We start from the raw sequence: 18,680 nt of genomic DNA on the forward strand, positions 1-18,680 counted from the left end.
TGCCATCTCGCGGTCAATGTTGGCCAAGTAGCCAGGAGAAACGGCGAGAAGGAGGAAAAATCCCGAAACTCCGACGTGCCAGTGAAGTGAGAGTATCGCGGCCTCCGTGCCAGTCCTACGGAGGAAAGTGTGGGCTGTGAGGGCAGCAGGCGAAGGCAGAGTAGGAGGAGACAAGAACAATGAGGCTGGAAACCGAAAGTGAAAGCAGTACACCTCCGGTGGGCCAGATGCCAGGCAGCCGTTGTTGTTCAATTACGGGTCGGCCACAGTGGGTAGCCGAGTCCCCGGTCACGCCCGTGGGCAGGCCAAAAAGTTGCAGATGTCAGAAAAATGGTCCCCAGGCTCCGTTTTCGACCAAAAAAGGATCGTTAGTATCAGTGAAGATATCGCTGCAAAAGCCCGTCAAAATGACCAGGATAGGTGAAGGATAGATAAAGAAGGGCGGCGCGGGTCTCGGGAGCTCTCTGCTCACGCGACCATCTTGGATGCCCGCGTAGCTCCTCCCCCAGCTTAAGTTAAGAATAAGCATGGGTCACGGATTGCATTACACCCTTCTTAAAACGAGCAATGAGGAGATGGAGCAATTGTACACCGAATCTCATGTAGAAAATTGCCTTAAAGCAGTCAGGCCAAAGGTATAGCCATTAGCTGGAGCTATCAGTTTCTCAAAAGATTCCAATGACTCTGGGCTTAAGTTAGGGAGTGTTATTGAGTCTAAATATATTATTTGTCCACTGTCTGGACTTTTATCTGCTGAGTGCAACATCTGATAACATTTATGGCAGAGTTGGAGATTCCTTCTCGAGTCACAGTGTATTTCTCCAGCCTCATATTTGGCATCCCAAGTATAGCTTTATGACTGCAAAGCTCTTAACCGCATGCGCGCTAGCGGGTTTTCCCGCTGTGCGCTGAAATTTGAATATCGCGGCTTTTGTGACAAAGCCAGCTCGTGATGCGCGCAGCGCAGGTAACGCCTATGACGAGCTGGCTTTGTCATCCGCAGTGAAGGGGTTAATTTGTGTGCAAATAGCCCATCCAGTTTATTGTTGTTATCTACCTCATGCTATTGAACCCCAAAAGAATATTATATAATTTGCCCTATCAAGTTCGAAGGTACGCATTTGACCCCTTACCACGATGCAACATGCCATCAGATCTTTCTATATTTCTATATTTATGCTGGATTTCCAGCTATTCAAATATGTGGTTAGATTCTCCAGTGTCAACTTCAGCATTCTTTGAAGGCGAGTGACCTTAGTGATAAAGGAGCCCTAGATTAAGGTCTTAAGGTCATCCCAACATTATATGTGTAAGTGAGCTTTATATAACCATCTACATCATTTGAGATTTCTTGCAAAAGTACTGGGTCTCGTACTATGGTATTGTTGAGATGCCAAAAGGAACTTGTTAGTTGGTTCGTGGTCCAAATCCATTTCAATACCACCAACCACCAGGCTATGATCCAGTGGGGTCTGAGCAAATGATCTGCCTCTTTCAGGGCAGTTTCTAATCTCTTGTCAAGGAGGAGGTACTCTATCTGGTCATAAATTCGGTGTGTAGCGAGTAGTGGAAGTAGTCAGTGGCAAGTTAGTGATGGTCCACAAGGCATCAATGAGCCCTAAATCGTTTAGATACGTCCCCTCCTCCCATCCCCCCGGATAACTCCAGGATTCCTCCATATGTTTGTTGGGATTTGTCTAAGTGGACACTGGATTTGACATTGATGCCACCAACCTCTATCATAATGCTCATGACAAAATCCAGTAGCGTCTTCAGTTCAATATGGATACCTTTTTCTTGGCCTGGTTGGGGCCATACATCGCCTCGATTATAATCAGGCTGCCTTTCCAAAACACTTTTATCATCAGCAAGTGTCCCTGCATGCCCGCTTAACTTGTGCTTCACAAAAGAGATCTTTTTGCCAATCAGGATAGAAAAGGCAGGATTTCTGGAAAGGGCCAAAGTCTGAAACTGGATGGGGTAGAGTTTAGACCTGAGCCCATTCTGGTCTGCCCGGAGCAGATGCATCTCCTGTAGGAAACATCAATCTGCTTTGATGTCTTTGAGTTCTGGATGCTTATACATTTGGGTGGGCTTTTGAGACCCCATACCTCATATCTGATAATTGTTAGGGAGACTTGGTTTAGGGTCTTTGGTAGAAAATGGGAAATTGAGTGCATATAGAAGCATTTTCTCAGCAATTATATACGTCTTTTTAACCCATCCTCAACTTAAAGGGAGTTCCATGATACAGCTCCATTGTCTCTCTGTGAAGCAAGCACACTTGTTCAGGGATACTACCATGATTCACTGGGGCTTGGTTGAGTGACACCGAGCACTCCCAGGTGCTGCTGAGCATGCACAGACACCTCTAAAGAGGGACCAGTTGGGACCTGTGACCCACTTCTATGTATTGTGCCCCCCTCACCCCAGCCTCACCACCACAGCAGTTGAACGTGCCAGGAGGCAGGCAACACGGAAAAGCAAACAGACAGTGCACCTCAGTGCGCACAATAATATGTCTAATGACCGTTCACTGCAACTCAGTGTTTTAAATCTGACTTTGTAGGTGTGTGTGCATATATATATATATATATACATACAGACTGGAATATAACAGGTATGTAAACTTTTAAGCAGGTAAGCATATATACACATGTGCTGTCACTCTCTCTCTCTCTCTCCCTTTCTATCTCTCTTTGCAAATGACCCTTGTTTTTTAGCTGACTATACCTGTTTTATCTGTTGTCCAATGTGTGCCTTCCCTAAAATTCACATTTAGAGATGCTACGGTGAGCATACTCCAAGAAAGAGTGGGCACATAGAGGAAAATCAGCTGTCAGGATGAAGACAAGTGGGTTAACACTCCTGACACATCGATCTGCTAGTACTCTGCAGGTCCTGGTTGAAATACTGGTGTGATGACTCAGACTTTCTGTCTTGTATGAAGGATGGAGGGAGTATTGAGAAGTTAGGTAATAGAAGCACCAGCTGCTCACCACTCCACATCTTTAAAACTGTACCACCAGTGGTGTTATGTAGCGTTTTTATTTAATATTCTGAAAGAATGTAAAGATTCCTCTTTTTACATGCTGTCTTTGCTATGATGTGCTGTGCCTTGATGGTTCATTTGGCTGTGTAAATATCTACTAAACCCAAGCTGTGCCCTTCAGAGCTCTACTGTCTAAATTGATGCTATCTGCCATATGTTGTTATTCCTAGACGCTCACTATTCTTATTGGTGCTCCCCTTCCTGAGTGTGCAACTGCGCGTTCTCCCTCCTCTGTAAGAGTGAGCCCATTATTTTTGACAACTCTTAATCAAATTCTAAGAACTGGACCATCATGCCAGTGATCAGCCCTAATGGCGAGCCTACACTTACTCTAGTTCAACGTACATCCACAAATGAGCATGGATGTCAGGCATTGATGTCTACTTATGTAACAACTTACTGTTGGGTGTTTCCTCCAGATGGAGCTCCAGCAGCATGAAGAGATCATCTACCGTGAACGAAGAGAGCGTGAAATGATCCTCCAGGACTACAAGAAACAGGCAGAGGAGAGGAAGGCAAATGCTGAGCGTGCCGAGAGACGGGTAAGGAGTACGGAGCATGGAGCTCGCCCAGAGATGAGTAAGGTGGTAATAACTAAGTCAAAATGTGGGTAAGGGAAATGTCATTTGAGCTGAGAGGAGGGTAAGTGGGCATTGAAGAAATCTGTAGGACGGCACTGGATGTTCGAAAGGTAAGGAAGGTATTACACAGCAAGCCAAGCGATGGGTAATGTGTCATGGGCCTGGCCAATGCCAAGTGAAATGAAAAGAGGATAACCAGGTACTGTATACAGGACTGCGACATGTAAAGAGGCATTGGCGCAATACCAGAGACAGGTAAGGTGCTTCTCAGCAAGTCAAGAAGCTGGTATGGTGTGATGGAACCAGGCCTCTGCCAAGAGAACAACAAAGAGCTTACAGCGGACTGAGAAAATGGTGAAAAGGCAGGTCATCATGAGTTAGTCAAAAGATGAGTGAGTGAGTAGGTGAACACAGAGGGGGCTGAGAAATTAGTGACTTTGGAGTAGGACAATACTAAGCAGGCTGAACACATTGAAAGAATCTGGTAAAGGGGATGTGAAAGGAGGTCCCACAGATGGGGGCTACAAAAAGATAATGTGACATTGATTCAAACTAGCATCGAGCAAATTGATTGAATTGTAAGATGGCAAGGATCGACAACATACAGGTTGATATGGTGACTGAATCTGGGGAAAGAAAAGGAGAAAGTTACAGCCATGTGATGATAAATTGAAACCATGAGATGTTGTCTAAGCTTTGATAAAGAAGTGTTAATATCTCATGGTGGGACAGATGCACATGAGGGAAGACAGAGAAAGATGAGAAAGAGAAGAAAGAAACATATAATGCATTTCTATAAAATTAGACATGCAGTGCTATTACTTTTACCATTCATTCAGCACGAGCCACACTATTTCCTAGCAGCCTTGAGTGCTGTATTTCTATTGCAACTGATTTTCCCCACACAGATATGTGTGGTATTTCTTCTTCTTTTTCACAGTAAAATAGGGTTGATGATGTCCAACGTTGGGCTTGACTTTTGCTATAGACTGCGAGAATAATAACTTGCAGATTACAAAGATGAAATAAAAATATTATGGACTGAACCTTACTTGATAACAAACAAAGGCTGCAGACTTTATTAATTTTTTTATTGAGCCTATTACAAAGATTATTATTTGGAGTGGTTAGACAGAGTAGGACTACTTATGGGATTCTGGTATTAGCCCCCCCAGTCGCCATGAAAGTTTATCAGCATTTTAGAAGATTTAGGGGTTGTAGTCTTAGGTCTGTTAGTCAAAGGTAGCCTGTGATGTAGCTGGATCAACAATGAAAGACTTTCATCTTCTTTTTCCTGGACCTCCACCTCAGCTCCTGGAGCTCTTGGCAATCTCAGCTCATGGTTCTCCGGTCAGGGGACAGGTGGGCCGTGTACCACCAATGGACAAGATATAACATTGAGTCAAATCCTGATTTTGAATAACAGTTTCTCTTTTTCATTTTGTACAAGACCACCACCTGTCTCCCAACAGCCCTCCCACTCCCTTCCCTCACATAAGTATCTTGATAATGGTGGTTGCTACTGTTTTGGAAAAGTGTGCCAGAGAGATAGTCCCCCTGTTGGAAAGAGTAAAGAACGGTGTTTCAATATATTTTCTGATCCCCAAGAAAGAGGAGAACTTTGCCCAATTTTTGATTTTAGGTTCTCGATGATTCAGCACTTCTACATTCCCATCTTCCCACAGAACAGATAGTACATGAGTGTTGCAGCATGTAGGGAATGGTAATTATCAAACTGGCACTCTTTTTTTTGGCCTCAAGTTAGCCTCTAGACTAGAGTGTTTGCCAAGATGATGGCAGCAATGGTTTCTCATCTTCACTGCCAGGGTTACTTTCTCTCCCCATATTTGGACAACTGGCTACTTGAATCATCGTTAGTTCCTCTACTTTACTAGACACAGTCACACTTTTGCACAGCACGTGGAACTTAAAGAAGTTGTGTTTGTTCTGAGCAAGCACGGTTAGTTCATAGAGGAAGTTCTCTATACAGTTAAGGCTTTTCTATCTCAGGACAAATTGTTAAAAAGAAGAATCATGGTTGTTATGTTCGCATCGTTACTACCTAAGGCAGCAAGGGATGTTGAGAGGGTGTTGGGAATTATGGGTTCCTCCATTTTCTTAGTTCTGTGTGCAAGACTAATGATGAGACCCCTGCAGAGGTGCCTGGGGTTGCACTGGTACCACTGTTATTTTCATTTGAAAGATGTGGTTTTCCTCCACTAATCTAGAGTCTGCACTGAGGAAAGAATTCACTGAATTAATGATCAAATCATCCATTCTATATTTCATGGCATCCGGTTAAGATTTACAGATACTTTACTCAAGGGTTGAGTGTACATTTGGAACATTAAAAGTTTAGTGCTATCAGGATTCCAAAAAGAATTAACTCTAAATGTGAATATTCTGTTGTTAAGATTGATCAGGTTAACTCTAAAAATGTTCGTTGTGGGCGGGGCTTTGCTGGTCTGCACACTAGGTGCATCCTCTTTGAGCTCCGGCGCGGTCCTATCTTCTACAGTGCCAGTTTGTCGCACTGTGTCAAGAGCAGGTAAGTGTAGTCTGGATGACACCTTTTCTCTCAGACATGGCCGAGGGCTCTTGCCTTGCTGCTCTGAGTTCTGGATTAATTTAACTGGAACTCAGGCAAATTAGAAATGATCAAAAAAAGCCCCAAAGGAAAAAACGCGGTAGCAGAAAATAACACCCAGGATGCTGGCAAATCAGGGAAAAATAGCAGCCAAAATGGAAAGTGCAAACTACAGAATTTAATGGTGAGAGGCGCTGAGCCAATATTCAAGCTACCATTTCTAGTTTAAGGTCACAAGGGGCTCCAGAAGCACGTCTGCCATGATGGATTGGTAAATTAAAACGTACAAAGAGAAGTAAAGCTACTTCCTACACAATGAAAAGCAGGCCTCGATTCTGTTACATTAAAAAATAAGGATCAGGAGCATGTCATCAGCAAACACACACCAGCTATCTGGCAAGTGGCAACCCTGCCAAGTCCATCTCGATCCTAGTCCCACACAGAGACACCAAGCAGTGGAATAAAGGTCTGACCACGAGAGGAAAGACTAGATCGGGTAAAAACACTGATAAGTGGTATAACAGATTGGGGCACAGAGGTAGGAGGATGGAAGTGTCACGAGCTCCGGGGGCTCCCAGGCAGGTCCGGATGGCAGCCCACTGCGTTGCTCTACTAGATACCATGGAAGACGTCCCCTGGAGGACCCTAGAATAAAGACAGCACAAGCCTGAATAACCAGCCTTGAAAAGAAAACACCCGTCTTGATGCCGTAAGATGGAAGATGCCTAGGGTTCCCTGATAGAACTGGTTCTGAACTCCCTGGCTGTGAGAGTGCAGCTGTGGCATGGAAAAGTGAAAAACAGGAGACATCAGTGGAGCGGACTGGAGCGGACTGGACGTGCGGATGAGGAGTTCAACTGCCTGCCTTACTCTGTGTAGACGTGGGCGCAGGCCAGTTATTTTATTACCTGGAGGTAGTAAAGTCACACATGGATGTGTGGCCCCTCCATTGGATGAGGGGAAACAGATAAAGGAAAAGGGAGATTAGAAAGACTGTTTGGTTGTGTTTAAATTACAACCACATCCATAACGAGAGGGAAGCATAGGAAGCACAATACATAGAGATTAGGACTCCCTGCAGGAACTCCTCGCTACGCTTGTAGTTAACAACTCCTCTGTTCTCCTGCTAGGTGACTTTAATTACTGGCCTGGCAACCCCAGGGAGGACTCAGCGTCCAAGGACTTCACGGCCACTCTCTCATGTCTCAACCTTAAATCCCATGTACTGGTCCCTACCCACAATCTTGGACACATTCTGGACCAAGTCTGGTCATCCCAGGACATAGTTTCCCCCCCAGCATCCTCCCTTGTACCTGGTCCGATCATTCTCTCATTTCCTTCACCATCAACATTGGTTCCCCTTACAAACCCCCTCGTCCCAAGAATGTTTTCTCACGTAGCTGGAATCGTGCTGACTTGTCTTCCCTCTCTCATTCCCTTGCTTCTTCTCCTCCCGACCTTACTGGCATTTCCCTTGACTCACAGGCCGCTGCAGTTGGCAACTGGCTATCTTCCGCATGCGATTTAGTAGCCCCCCTCAAGTTAGTCAAGTCCATTCGCCCTCATGAGGCTCACCGTTGGTTTAACTCGGAGCTCAAGTTCCTCAAATTGGAACTTAGACGCTCGGAGCGCCTTTGGCGCCGTAGCTACTGCCCCGACCTCAAGGCCAAATACAAATCTCTTCTTAAAGAGTACAAGAAGGCCATTCTGGCCACAAAGACCAAGTATTTCTCTGAACAAGTAACTCTTTCGGCCAACAAATCCAAAGAAATCTTCTCCTTGGTCAACAATTTGGCCACCTCTGATCGTGCTTGCCCTCACTTTACTCCCTCCCAGGCCCTCTGCTCTTCGTTAAACAACTTCTTTATCGAGAAGATTGTTAAAATTAAATCCAACATTTCTGTTACTCCTTTTACTCCAATTCACTCTGTCCCCTCTGCGCCTAAATCTTCCTTTTCCTCTTTCCCGCCCCTCTCCTTGGACTCTTTCTTAGCTCTGCTCACTAAAACCAAGTCTGGCTCTCCCACTGATTGTGCCCCTGCCCGCATTCTTAAAATTCTCTTCTCTTCTTGTCCTGCTACCCCTCTTTCCCTCCTCAATGCCTCTCTTTCCACCGGATTGGTCCCTTCTTCATTTAAATCTGCTATTGTTTCCCCCATTCTTAAAAAACCTGGTCTTGATTCTTCTCTCCCTTCTAACTTCAGACCCATCTCTCTTCTTCCTTATCTTGCTAAAATTCTGGAATCTTACGTCACCTCCTGTCTCTCTGCTTATGTCGAACAGAACCAACTCCTTGCTTCTCACCAAGCAGGTTTCCGCTCGGGTCATTCGACCGAAACCGTGGTGCTAGCCGTCCTTGACGAGCTCAAAGCCAAGGCCGACGTCAACTCTCCCCAAGCTTTGATTCTCCTCGACCTGTCCGCTGCGTTTGACACGGTCGACCATAACATTCTTTTGGACCGTGTCAGCGCAGCGGGCATACGAGGCCCTGCCCTTTCTTGGATCACGTCCTTTTTGACAGGACGTTCTCAAGCTGTTCACCTCCCCGGCTTTTCCGCTCTCCCCCTCCCGGTGCCCTGTGGGGTTCCCCAAGGCTCCTCCCTTTCTCCCTTTCTCCCCTTCTTTTCAATCTTTATATCCATCCACTTATCTCTTCCCTCCTTGAGCTGGGGGTCTCTGTGTATAACTACGCAGATGACCTCCAGCTCGTCTTTGATCTTTCTTCCTCTTCTCACTCCCTATCTTTCTTCCACTCCACCATGGTCTTTATTTCTGGGTGGATGAGCGCCAACCACCTCAAGCTCAATCCAGATAAGACTGAGCTTGTCCTGACTGGCGGCTCATCCAGCCTTTGGTCCCCTGCCTTCTGGCCCCCTATTCTTGGCCCCCCTCCCACCCCGGTTCCCTCCGTCAAAACATTGGGCATCAAGGTCAGTCAGGACCTGTCCATGCATGGCCAGGTCAGTGCCGTGGTGTCCTCCTGCTTCCTCTCCCTCCGGATGATCCGGAAAATCTCCCGCTTCTTTTCTCTTGACTCTCTCAAAAGCATTATCTCTGCCCTCATCACTTCCCGCCTTGATTATGGCAATAGCTTGTTCGCAGGCATTCCTGCCTACGAAACCCGCCGCCTTCAAGCTATCCAAAATCAGGCTGCCCGTCTCATCTTTCACTTGCCCAAAACCCATCACATCACTCCTGTCCTCAAATCCCTCCACTGGTTACCCATCCTGCAGAGATCTTTGTTCAAGCTAGGGTGCCTTGTTTATCGGGCCCTTGATCACTCTGCACCGGCTTTCATCAATTCTCTGATTTCCCTTCACACCCCTGCCCGCACTCTCCGTTCATCCTCTTCTGCCCTCCTCACTGTTCCCCGTTTCCACAAATCTCGCACTGGTGGAACTAGATTTTCTGTTCTTGCACCCCCGGTTCTGGAACTCCCTTCCTCTCTCTATGCGTTCTATCCCTATTTTTTCACACTTCCGTAAAGCGCTCAAAACGTTTCTGTTTGCCCTGGCCTACCCCCGCTAAACCTCCTGGCCCTGTCTGTTCTGTTCTTTAGAGCTCTCAGCGCCAGGAAGCCGTTTTGGCCATCGTGCGCTCTACAAATAATTTCATTCATTCATTCATTCCTTCATATTAATAGTGCTTAAAAACCCACAGAACAAGACAGATAACATAGAGCTCAAGATAAGATGACTTTAATCTTCTTAGGGCTGGCATCTATGGAAAAGAGACTGGGGAAGACTGAGTGAGAACTACAAGGTGTGTCTGCATGAGTCTCCTGAGTGGATTCGTCTGTTCATGAACTGGAATCTTCTGTGGAAATCCAAAGTGACTTAAAGAACAGAGAAGTTCTTGTGCTGGTTCATATGGAAACACAACTGATGTTTTTAGAGGATGCCGTGAGGGCTGCCAATATTTGTTTCCTGGGAGTGCCTTAAAGCGTTGCAATGTACAGATCTCTCCTGTCTTCGATTAAGAGCTTCCTAGAAAAAGAGATCTTGTAAGATGCAAGCGATGTGGATGCAACAGTTTGTAAGGCCTACAGGATCTGTACAAGAGGTTGTGAGAGAAATATGGAGTTCAAGAGTACTGTGATTGGAAAGTTGAGCAGTCTGATAGAACGAGAGGTGGTCCGGCGAGAAGCCAAGAAAAGAAGATCTGTGGCTTCACCGGCAGACAAAATACTAATCTTTACAGACTACAGCCAACCCAAATAACATAGGCGGAGTCAGCTGCATCACATAAAAAAATAATTTTGTATATCTCCTTTCTTGTGAAGGGTTGTATTAATATATTCCATTCCATGGTGTGCAATCCTGGACTTCTTCAAATGTATCCTTCTATTACCACATGGATATGTATTGGATGCCTGTCACCATTCAAGAGCATATTCATCACTAAGCTCTTCAAAAGGCTTTATCTTCTATGGTCCACAGATCTCACCCACTTTGGAGATCCCTAACCGTTGTGTTTGATTACTTAGCCTCATAAAGCTCCACAATCATGCACCGAAGAAATAAATGAAACAGAGCATGACTTTGGGATACTCATGAATGGAAACTATTAAACCAGTGTGTAAATCCCTTATGGGCCTTTCAGAGAGAGTCCCTGTCCCCCATCAGCATTTCCCTAGTAATAGAAACTCAGTGATGGTGCTGCTAGGTTTGGGGAGGGAATTTTCCCGATCAATTGTTCTCTGTAGTACTGACCTGAAGTAGGCTCTGCAAGGGTTAGGGAGAGAGTTGTTTCCATGCGTGGTTCCCTGTAGAGAGAGGCCTCGAGTGATAGGATTGTGGAGGGTGCAAATTCCCATCACTGGTTTCCATTCGGTAGAGGCCTGGAGCCGGTGTTGGTAGAGTTAGAGAGGGACCTGATCCTCATCAGTGTTTGCAGTAGGTACAGGGATGTGGAACTGTATAAAATATCTACTTGTCCAAGGAATAGAATGCTTCATAAATCTACTTGTTCTGTAAATAAATCAATTTGTCCATTTGTGTTGCCATGCAGTGATGTCACAAATTATGGCAGTGTTTATATTATATCAAAGCTCTGGTAACAGCCTCTCTGATCATGTCTGGGCTCTTATTATATCTGGGTTTCGATCTGGTCAAGGCCTCCTTTCCACAAATCTACATTCTGTGCTAAAAAGCCCTGTGAGTCTTGGCAAGCCCTCTCCAATCTCTTCCCACAATGGAAAATATTGGAAAGGTACTCCTGCGACGGGAGATTTTAAAACTTTTTTTCAGGATGAGAAAAAGGGTGTAGGGAAAGTGAATCTGCAATCGCTCAGCAACTTTCTTTTCATGAGCAAATGTAAGCCTATATATTTGTTCATGCACAAAATTAATTACAGAAAGTTTGCTCAGGTTGCAGTTTCCAGACTTATCTCTATAAACTCTTGTGGATTCCTGCCAAGTCGTAAATCTGCATGAATGCAAGGACATACACCTGTGGGTGCACTTTTGTGGCTTACTTTAAGAAGTTAGATCCTAATTCATTTTAATGTTGGCGCTAATGTTGCCCATAGTGGTTCTCAATTATAATTTGTATTTTCTTTTTTAAATATTTGCATGCATCAAACACATTTTACATGACTCAAAGAATTGGTATACGAAGCTAGCTAATAATTTAGCAAAACTATTTTTTACTAAGTTGCAATTTTTTGTGTACATGTTATTTTGAAAACAAATAATCACCAATAATCACCAATCTTGCTTTCGGGCTTCTAAATATATTTGCATATAATCAGGAGGCATTCTGGGAAGCAGCTTATACATACTGTTACAAATCTTGCCTTAGTTGCAGGGAATCATCCTGCACAGACTGTGCACGTGTGGTACTCTAAATTGCAGCAAAAGAGATTGTGTAGCAGGGGCTTGGACCTACTTGTACAGTGGACGAAATAAACATGAACATTTCTTGTCTTGGACGTCGGGTGACTACCCTGAGATAGCTGCCTGGAGCAAGTGTTTGTAGGGTAGGGCTTGTCAAGGAGCTTTTCCTGTCAGTGGCGCCCTTTGGGTAGCGGCCTAGAACAAGTGATACGGCTGGGAGGAGCCTGTTTCCGACCAGTAGATGTCTGAAGCTAGTAGTTCTGTGGTTTTGGGGGAGCCTTCTCCATGTCTGTGGTTCCATATAGTCAGGCTCTTCAGCAAGAGGTGGTATGCTTGAGATGAAGTCTGTTCCCCATCCATGGTTTCATATAGGTAGAGACTGGGAGCAGATGTTAGTTTTGGGGTGGGCTTGAAGTCTGTGTCCCATCAGTGGCCCTTCTCTCATCACACTTTGCCTTCTGGGTTCAGGCGCAGAGAGTGGCCATGCAGCCAGAGGATTCAGCCACAGACACTCAGCGCAACACAAATGGTGTGCAAGAGGAGAAAATCATAAACACCTTTGAGGAGGCCTTCAAACGCATCAAGGAGGCCACTGGTGTGACGGACACACAGGTGAGTATATGTGTGAGTGCGTGTAAGGACAATTTGCACTGCTGCTGCCCCTGTTGTACGGTTCTACATGTAATCAAGAACGATTATGGCTATGCTCTACCACTTGTGGCTGTGAGGAAAAATGCGTGATGTATAGCCCCGTTCAAGTTTGCATACGGAAGAAGCTTCCATTGCCCCTGCCCATATTGTATTGCTTCTATGTTTGAGGTAAGATTGTGCTGTACTGCTTGTACTACATTTAGGCCTAGATGTATCAAGCCGTTTGCGAATCGCAAAGGCCGAAATTCGCCAAATTTCGGCCTTTGCGAATCGCAAACGGTCTATTTGCATGTTTTGGCATGCATCAAAAATTCGCAAATTAAGGAATCGCTAAAATTTGCAATTCCTTATTTTGCCATATCATTTAAGGAATTGCAATTTTGCGATTCCGTAAATGCTATGTATATAGCATTTTTCAATTGCGAATTTTGGTTAAGAAATTGCAAATTAACACCAACTTGTAGTTGATGTTAATTTGCGAATTCTTTTAAAAATGCACAATTTGGCATTTTTGAAGGTGGAATGTGACGCACACACATGCCCATAGGGCATGTATGTGCGCCATATGCACACACATGTACATTTCAGGGGTGCAGCAGGGCTTCCTTGAGACACCCCTGCACCCTTGAAATTATTCTCAATTTGCGATTAGCAAATTGCGAATCGCAAATTGAGATTAATTTCACAATCATTCCTATGGGCCACCTGGAATGAATGGGAAATTATTCCTTAATTGCGAATTCGCAAATTGCGAATTCGCAAATAAGGAAGATTAAGAAATCGCAGAAAAATAGCGATTTGTTTACATACATCCCATTTTGCGATTTCTAAATAGCGATTCCTTAAAAATCCCTATTTAGAAATCGCAAAATGGAATCTTGATACATCTGCCCCTTAGAATGCGTGTGGATCTTGGTGTGTGTGTGTGTGTGTATCGCTTGGATTACTATAGGTCATGTTCTACATGTTCTGTGTATGAGGGACAATTTGCACTGCTGCTGTTCGGTCTGTAATTAAGCTTGCACTGCTACTGCGAGTACTGTGCCTATTTTGCGCATGAGTTAAGCTTACAATGCTGCCGATTTTTGCTGTAGCTCTGTGTGTGTATTGTGTGTCTGTGTGTGAGAGGGAGAGGGAGAGAGTCTTGTACTGCTGTTACTCTGCTAGTGTGTGCATGTAAGAAGCTTGCACCACTGACCCCTACCAGTGAAGTAGAACATTTTCCACTTCTGGTGTCCATACAGTTCCCCTCTGTGCAAATGAAGCTTGAACTACCCTTTGCCAATGCAGTTTGATGATCCTTATAATAATATCCCTTCCTCTCGGTTGGATCAGGAGGTCGTTGAGAGGTTCATTGCTCAGGGTGATATCCACCAGCAGCTTGAGGAGATGAAATTGGAAAACGAGAAGAACTTGGTGAGGCTGAAGGAGGAGAAGGAGCATCTGGAGTCAGAGTTTCAGCAGATGAAGTACTCTGGAGAAGCCAAACTATCCAGGTAAACCTTTGTGCCCCTACTCAAAATTCTACCCCTCGCTCACCGCCCCAACACTATGTGCAGAGTTACCTTTCACGCTAGTCCTGCACCTTACTGACAGTGGCACCCCTTGCTTGTGTGAGAACGTTTTTCCAAGATATATATCCTGAAGATATTAAACCTTTAATACCTTCGAGGTGAGGTATGGTTTCCATTGTCATGAAGCACAGGAGACTCAGCAGTCAAGGTCACCCACCACTCAGTAGGGAACCTTGTCTTTCTCAAACCCCCTGGGATACAGGCACATGGCTTCTGCTTGGATGTAATGCTGGAATGTGGGTGTTCAAATGAAAACCTTTGGGATAATAGTCCCTTGAAATGTCAGCCTGAATATCATATGCGCCTGTTGCAGCTTATTTGAGGACGCTCAACCTTGTTCATGTGCTGCTGCCATTTGCAAACATACAAGATATCTCCATTCCGCTTTCTCCTTGTTTTTTTGTTTTTAACGCTTCAACCTTTTTCAACTCAGGAAGTCAGTCTTTCTGCTATGGTGCCACCTGCCTCATCTCATCAGACGTAATGTTAAAACTTCTACTGCATCTTGGGGGCAGGAACTGGCTTTCTATTTAATAGATAAAAAAGGGATATATTGTGCAGAGAGTCCAGGTATCCTTTATTAGTGGACAGGGCTTACTTTAACAATCCAAAGGTGGTCTTTTTGTGGTAGTGTGGTTGAGCAGCCTTAGGCTTATCAAGGAGGCGTGTTAGACATTTGTTGCATACACAGAGTCAATAAATGATGCCAACACACTCAATAAGGAGATCCACACCAATTTCGAAAAAGAACATGTGTTTTTATATAATTTTTGACACCAAGAACTTCTTTATTGGGTAAGTACTTTTTAAAATAGCAGTTTTGAGGAAAACAGGTAAATTCACTTGTATGGTCTCTAATGCGGTAATGTTATCCGGTAGGGTGTTAAAATATCGAGTACAAAAATATAGCTGACATAAATATAGTTGTAACAATATCGTTTACAAAAATATCGACACCCTATACTTATTCCCACTCCAGAGGGTGCAACAGTAGGGAAAGCCTTGGATAGCGTAGAGGTAAAAATTACTATTCCCACTCCAGGGGGTGCAACAGTAGGGAAAGCGTTGGATAGCGTAGGAGTAAAAATTACTATTCCCACTCCAGAGGGTGCAACAGTAGGGAACGCGTAGGGGTAAAAATTACTATTCCCACTCCAGAGGGTGGAACAGTAGGGAAAGCGTTGGATAGCGTAGGGGTAAAAATTACTATTCCCACTCCAGAGGGTGCAACAGTAGGGAAAGCGTAGGGGTAAAAATTACTATTCCCACTCCAGAGGGTGCAACAGTAGGGAAAGCGTTGGATAGCGTAGGGGTAAAATTACTATTCCCACTCCAGGGGGTGCAACAGTAGGGAAAGCGTTGGATAGCGTAGGAGTAAAAATTACTATTCACACTCCAGAGGGTGCAACAGTAGGGAAAACGTTGGATAGCATAGGGGTAAAAATTATTATTCCCACTCCAGAGGGTGCAACAATAGGGAAAGCGTTGGATAGCGTAGGGGTAAAAATTACTATTCCCACTCCAGGGGGTGCAACAGTAGGGAAAGCGTTGGATAGCGTAGGAGTAAAAATTACTATACCCACTCCAGAGGGTGCAACAGTAGGGAAAACGTTGGATAGCGTAGGGGTAAAAATTACTATTCCCACTCCAGAGGGTGCAACAGTAGGGAAAGCGTTGGATAGCGTAGGGGTAAAAATTACTATTCCCACTCCAGGGGGTGCAACAGTAGGGAAAGCGTTGGATAGCGTAGGAGTAAAAATTACTATTCCCACTCCAGAGGGTGCAACAGTAGGGAAAGCGTTGGATAACGTAGGGGTAAAAATTACTAAATGTATTTAGTCATTTATAAAATAACAAATATTTATTTGTATTTATTTAATCATTAATTAAATAATTAATCAATTAAAATGTAATTAATTTACTACATTTTCACTGAAAAATTCCAGTACACACACCTAAAATTAATTAAAAAATTAACATAATTAATTACATAATTTTTAATCAATTAACTAATTGAAATTAATTAACTATTATTTATTACACTATGTATATTCATTTAAAACATTAATTAATCTATTATTTTATTATATTTAAATTACTTCCCACCCTACTCCCCTATAAACCCACAACCCGCTACGGAACTATTAATACTTAATTCAAAATAAAATACATTATTAACTAATAAAATACTGCAAAATATACTACTTTGACTACAAATACTCATTAAAAACACTACATTACTTATAATTATTTAAAAAACGATATTTTTGTAAACTATGTTTTTGTAAACGATATTTTTTACAACTATATTAATGTAATCGATATTACTTACCTGTCTGTCGATATTCTGGTCAGACTATATTTTTGTCATCGATATTTCTTCCTGTAGATATTTTTGCAGCGATATTTAGGTAAGGCGATATTTTTGCAACGATATTCCCGTTCTGTACCATGTTATCCTCTGGGGAAAACACATATACTACATACGGGTACTTAGCGGCGACTTACAAGACCAATCTTATGGAGTTAAGGTATGAGGCAAGGTTCAAGTCAGTACCAACAGGTCACCTCGGTAGACTCTGGGGCGTCCAAGTGCAGAGGTGCTTTTCGGCGTCAGATGCATCCTTGGGTTTCAATAGAACGCATTCCTGGGAAAAAGAGGCAGCAAGCTGGGACTGGGGGCCAGTCCGGTTGAACCCACAGGTGGTCTTAGTTCTTGAGATGCTCAGGCACGTAGAGACACTGTTCGCCACTTCTCCGTGGGCTGTGGGGTTCGGGTGCAGTGGTGCTTTTAGGTGTCGGGTCGTTGCTGCGGATGACACTTTCAGTTGAGGGGGACCTCCACAAAGAGAATGCAGGCGGTGACTGGGAGTGCAGGGTGGGCAAATCCAATGTAGGGTTCGACACTGGAGGGCCTCAGGACCTTGTTGGTACCGTTGGCTCACTTCAAATCGGGCTGGAGTGCACAGGTGTAATGGTGCTTTCGGGTGTTGGATTTTGGCGATCAAGAGTCCTCACGGTTCTTCTTGGGTGCCTGCAAGGTAGCAGCTCCGCTACTCCACTGGAGATGCTGGTTGTCCCGTGAAGTGCTGACAGTCCTCCCAGGCTTCTGGAGGCAGAGCAGCTGCAGGACGAGTCGTCTTTGGTGCAGTTGTTGGGGGCAGCAGGCAGGCCGGCAGAATTGGCACCAAGTCAGTTGCTGCTCCTCAGTTCTTGCTCTTCGCGGCCCTTTGGTCTCCGTCTTCTTAGGTTGACAGAATCTGCTTTCCTGGTGCCAGGGGCTCCCCTAAGTACCTGATTTGGGGCATTAAGGGGAGAGAAGGGTGGTAGCCAGTGGGCTACCTACCCTTGGGGTCACTACACCCCCTATATAACCATTTTCTGTGGGAAGTGAGCATAACCATGTCCCAGATTTCCTAATTCTACAATCACCAAGATGGCAGAATCTTCATAAAGTAGGGCACATCAGGCAGCTCACCTTAGGGGTGTGACTGGCCTGTTAGTGCACCACGCCTACCTGCATATCTAATTTCCCACCTGTCCTGGTGCCAAATAGGACCAGGGCAGGGGGTTGGCATTTCCCCTGTCTGGGGAAGCCTTGGTCACATATCAAAGGCAGCAGAGGCCTTTGACGCCTCCTGCCTTCATATGCTGATTACTTAGCCATTCTGCTTGGAGGAGGTGACAACACCTTCGGCCAGAGCAGGCATTGTTTCTGTCCTCAGAGAGCATAGGCTCTCACCCGCAGGGGGTCAGTGGTGGCAGGCTGGTCGACAACAGTCAGCCAGTACACTTGAGGCTGGTAGGGTTTCGAGTATGGAATCAGTGTGGGTTTATTAATGCAAGGTGTTTGATATCAAACACCATAGATTTAAGTGAAGCCATCATGTAGCGGGGAAACACGTTTTTACCAGCGTCCAGCACATGTACTTAAAATGGCTTCCCTATTCACTTGTACTATGTAAGATTTGACTTAGACATCACAGGTGCATATTTTCTCATGCAGATATGTCCACACGTGTAGTATAGTGCACCCTGCCTTAGGGCTGTAAGGCCATCTGTAGGGGTGGCTTACCTATACTGCATGCAGTATCTGAAGGCATGGCACACAGGGGTGTGTGTCATGTCCTGTTTTCACTTTTATCTGCACCAAGACATGCAGCCTGCCATGGCAGTTTGCATGTTGGTACTGAGGGGTCCATAAGGTGGCACAATACAGGCTGCAGCCCTTGGGGGCCCTCTTTGGCCTCCTTTGCCTAGGTACCAAGGCTAACACTTACTATGGGCGTATAGGGGGTGTTCAAGCTATTGCCAATTTGGGGAATAATTGTACAGTTTACCAGGCAAAACGTGGGCGTGACCATGTGAAAAAGGGGCACTTTCTTACATTGGGTGGTT

At 44.7% G+C, this 18,680-nt stretch overlaps 1 protein-coding gene across 1 annotated transcript in view; it reads left to right on the forward strand.

The window, feature by feature from the left end:
* Window positions 1-18,680, forward strand: part of ODAD3 (outer dynein arm docking complex subunit 3) — a 177,985-nt gene that overhangs the window by 84,588 nt on the left and 74,717 nt on the right. The window contains exons 8-10 of the mRNA XM_086962741.1: window positions 3,472-3,594; window positions 12,526-12,669; window positions 14,044-14,204. Coding sequence (XP_086818867.1) covers window positions 3,472-3,594; window positions 12,526-12,669; window positions 14,044-14,204 — 428 coding nt within the window. The remainder of the gene's footprint in view (window positions 1-3,471; window positions 3,595-12,525; window positions 12,670-14,043; window positions 14,205-18,680) is intronic.

Source organism: Lissotriton vulgaris, chromosome 1_1 (genome assembly GCF_964263255.1).
Source record: "Lissotriton vulgaris chromosome 1_1, aLisVul1.2, whole genome shotgun sequence".
NCBI lineage: Eukaryota > Metazoa > Chordata > Amphibia > Caudata > Salamandridae > Lissotriton > Lissotriton vulgaris.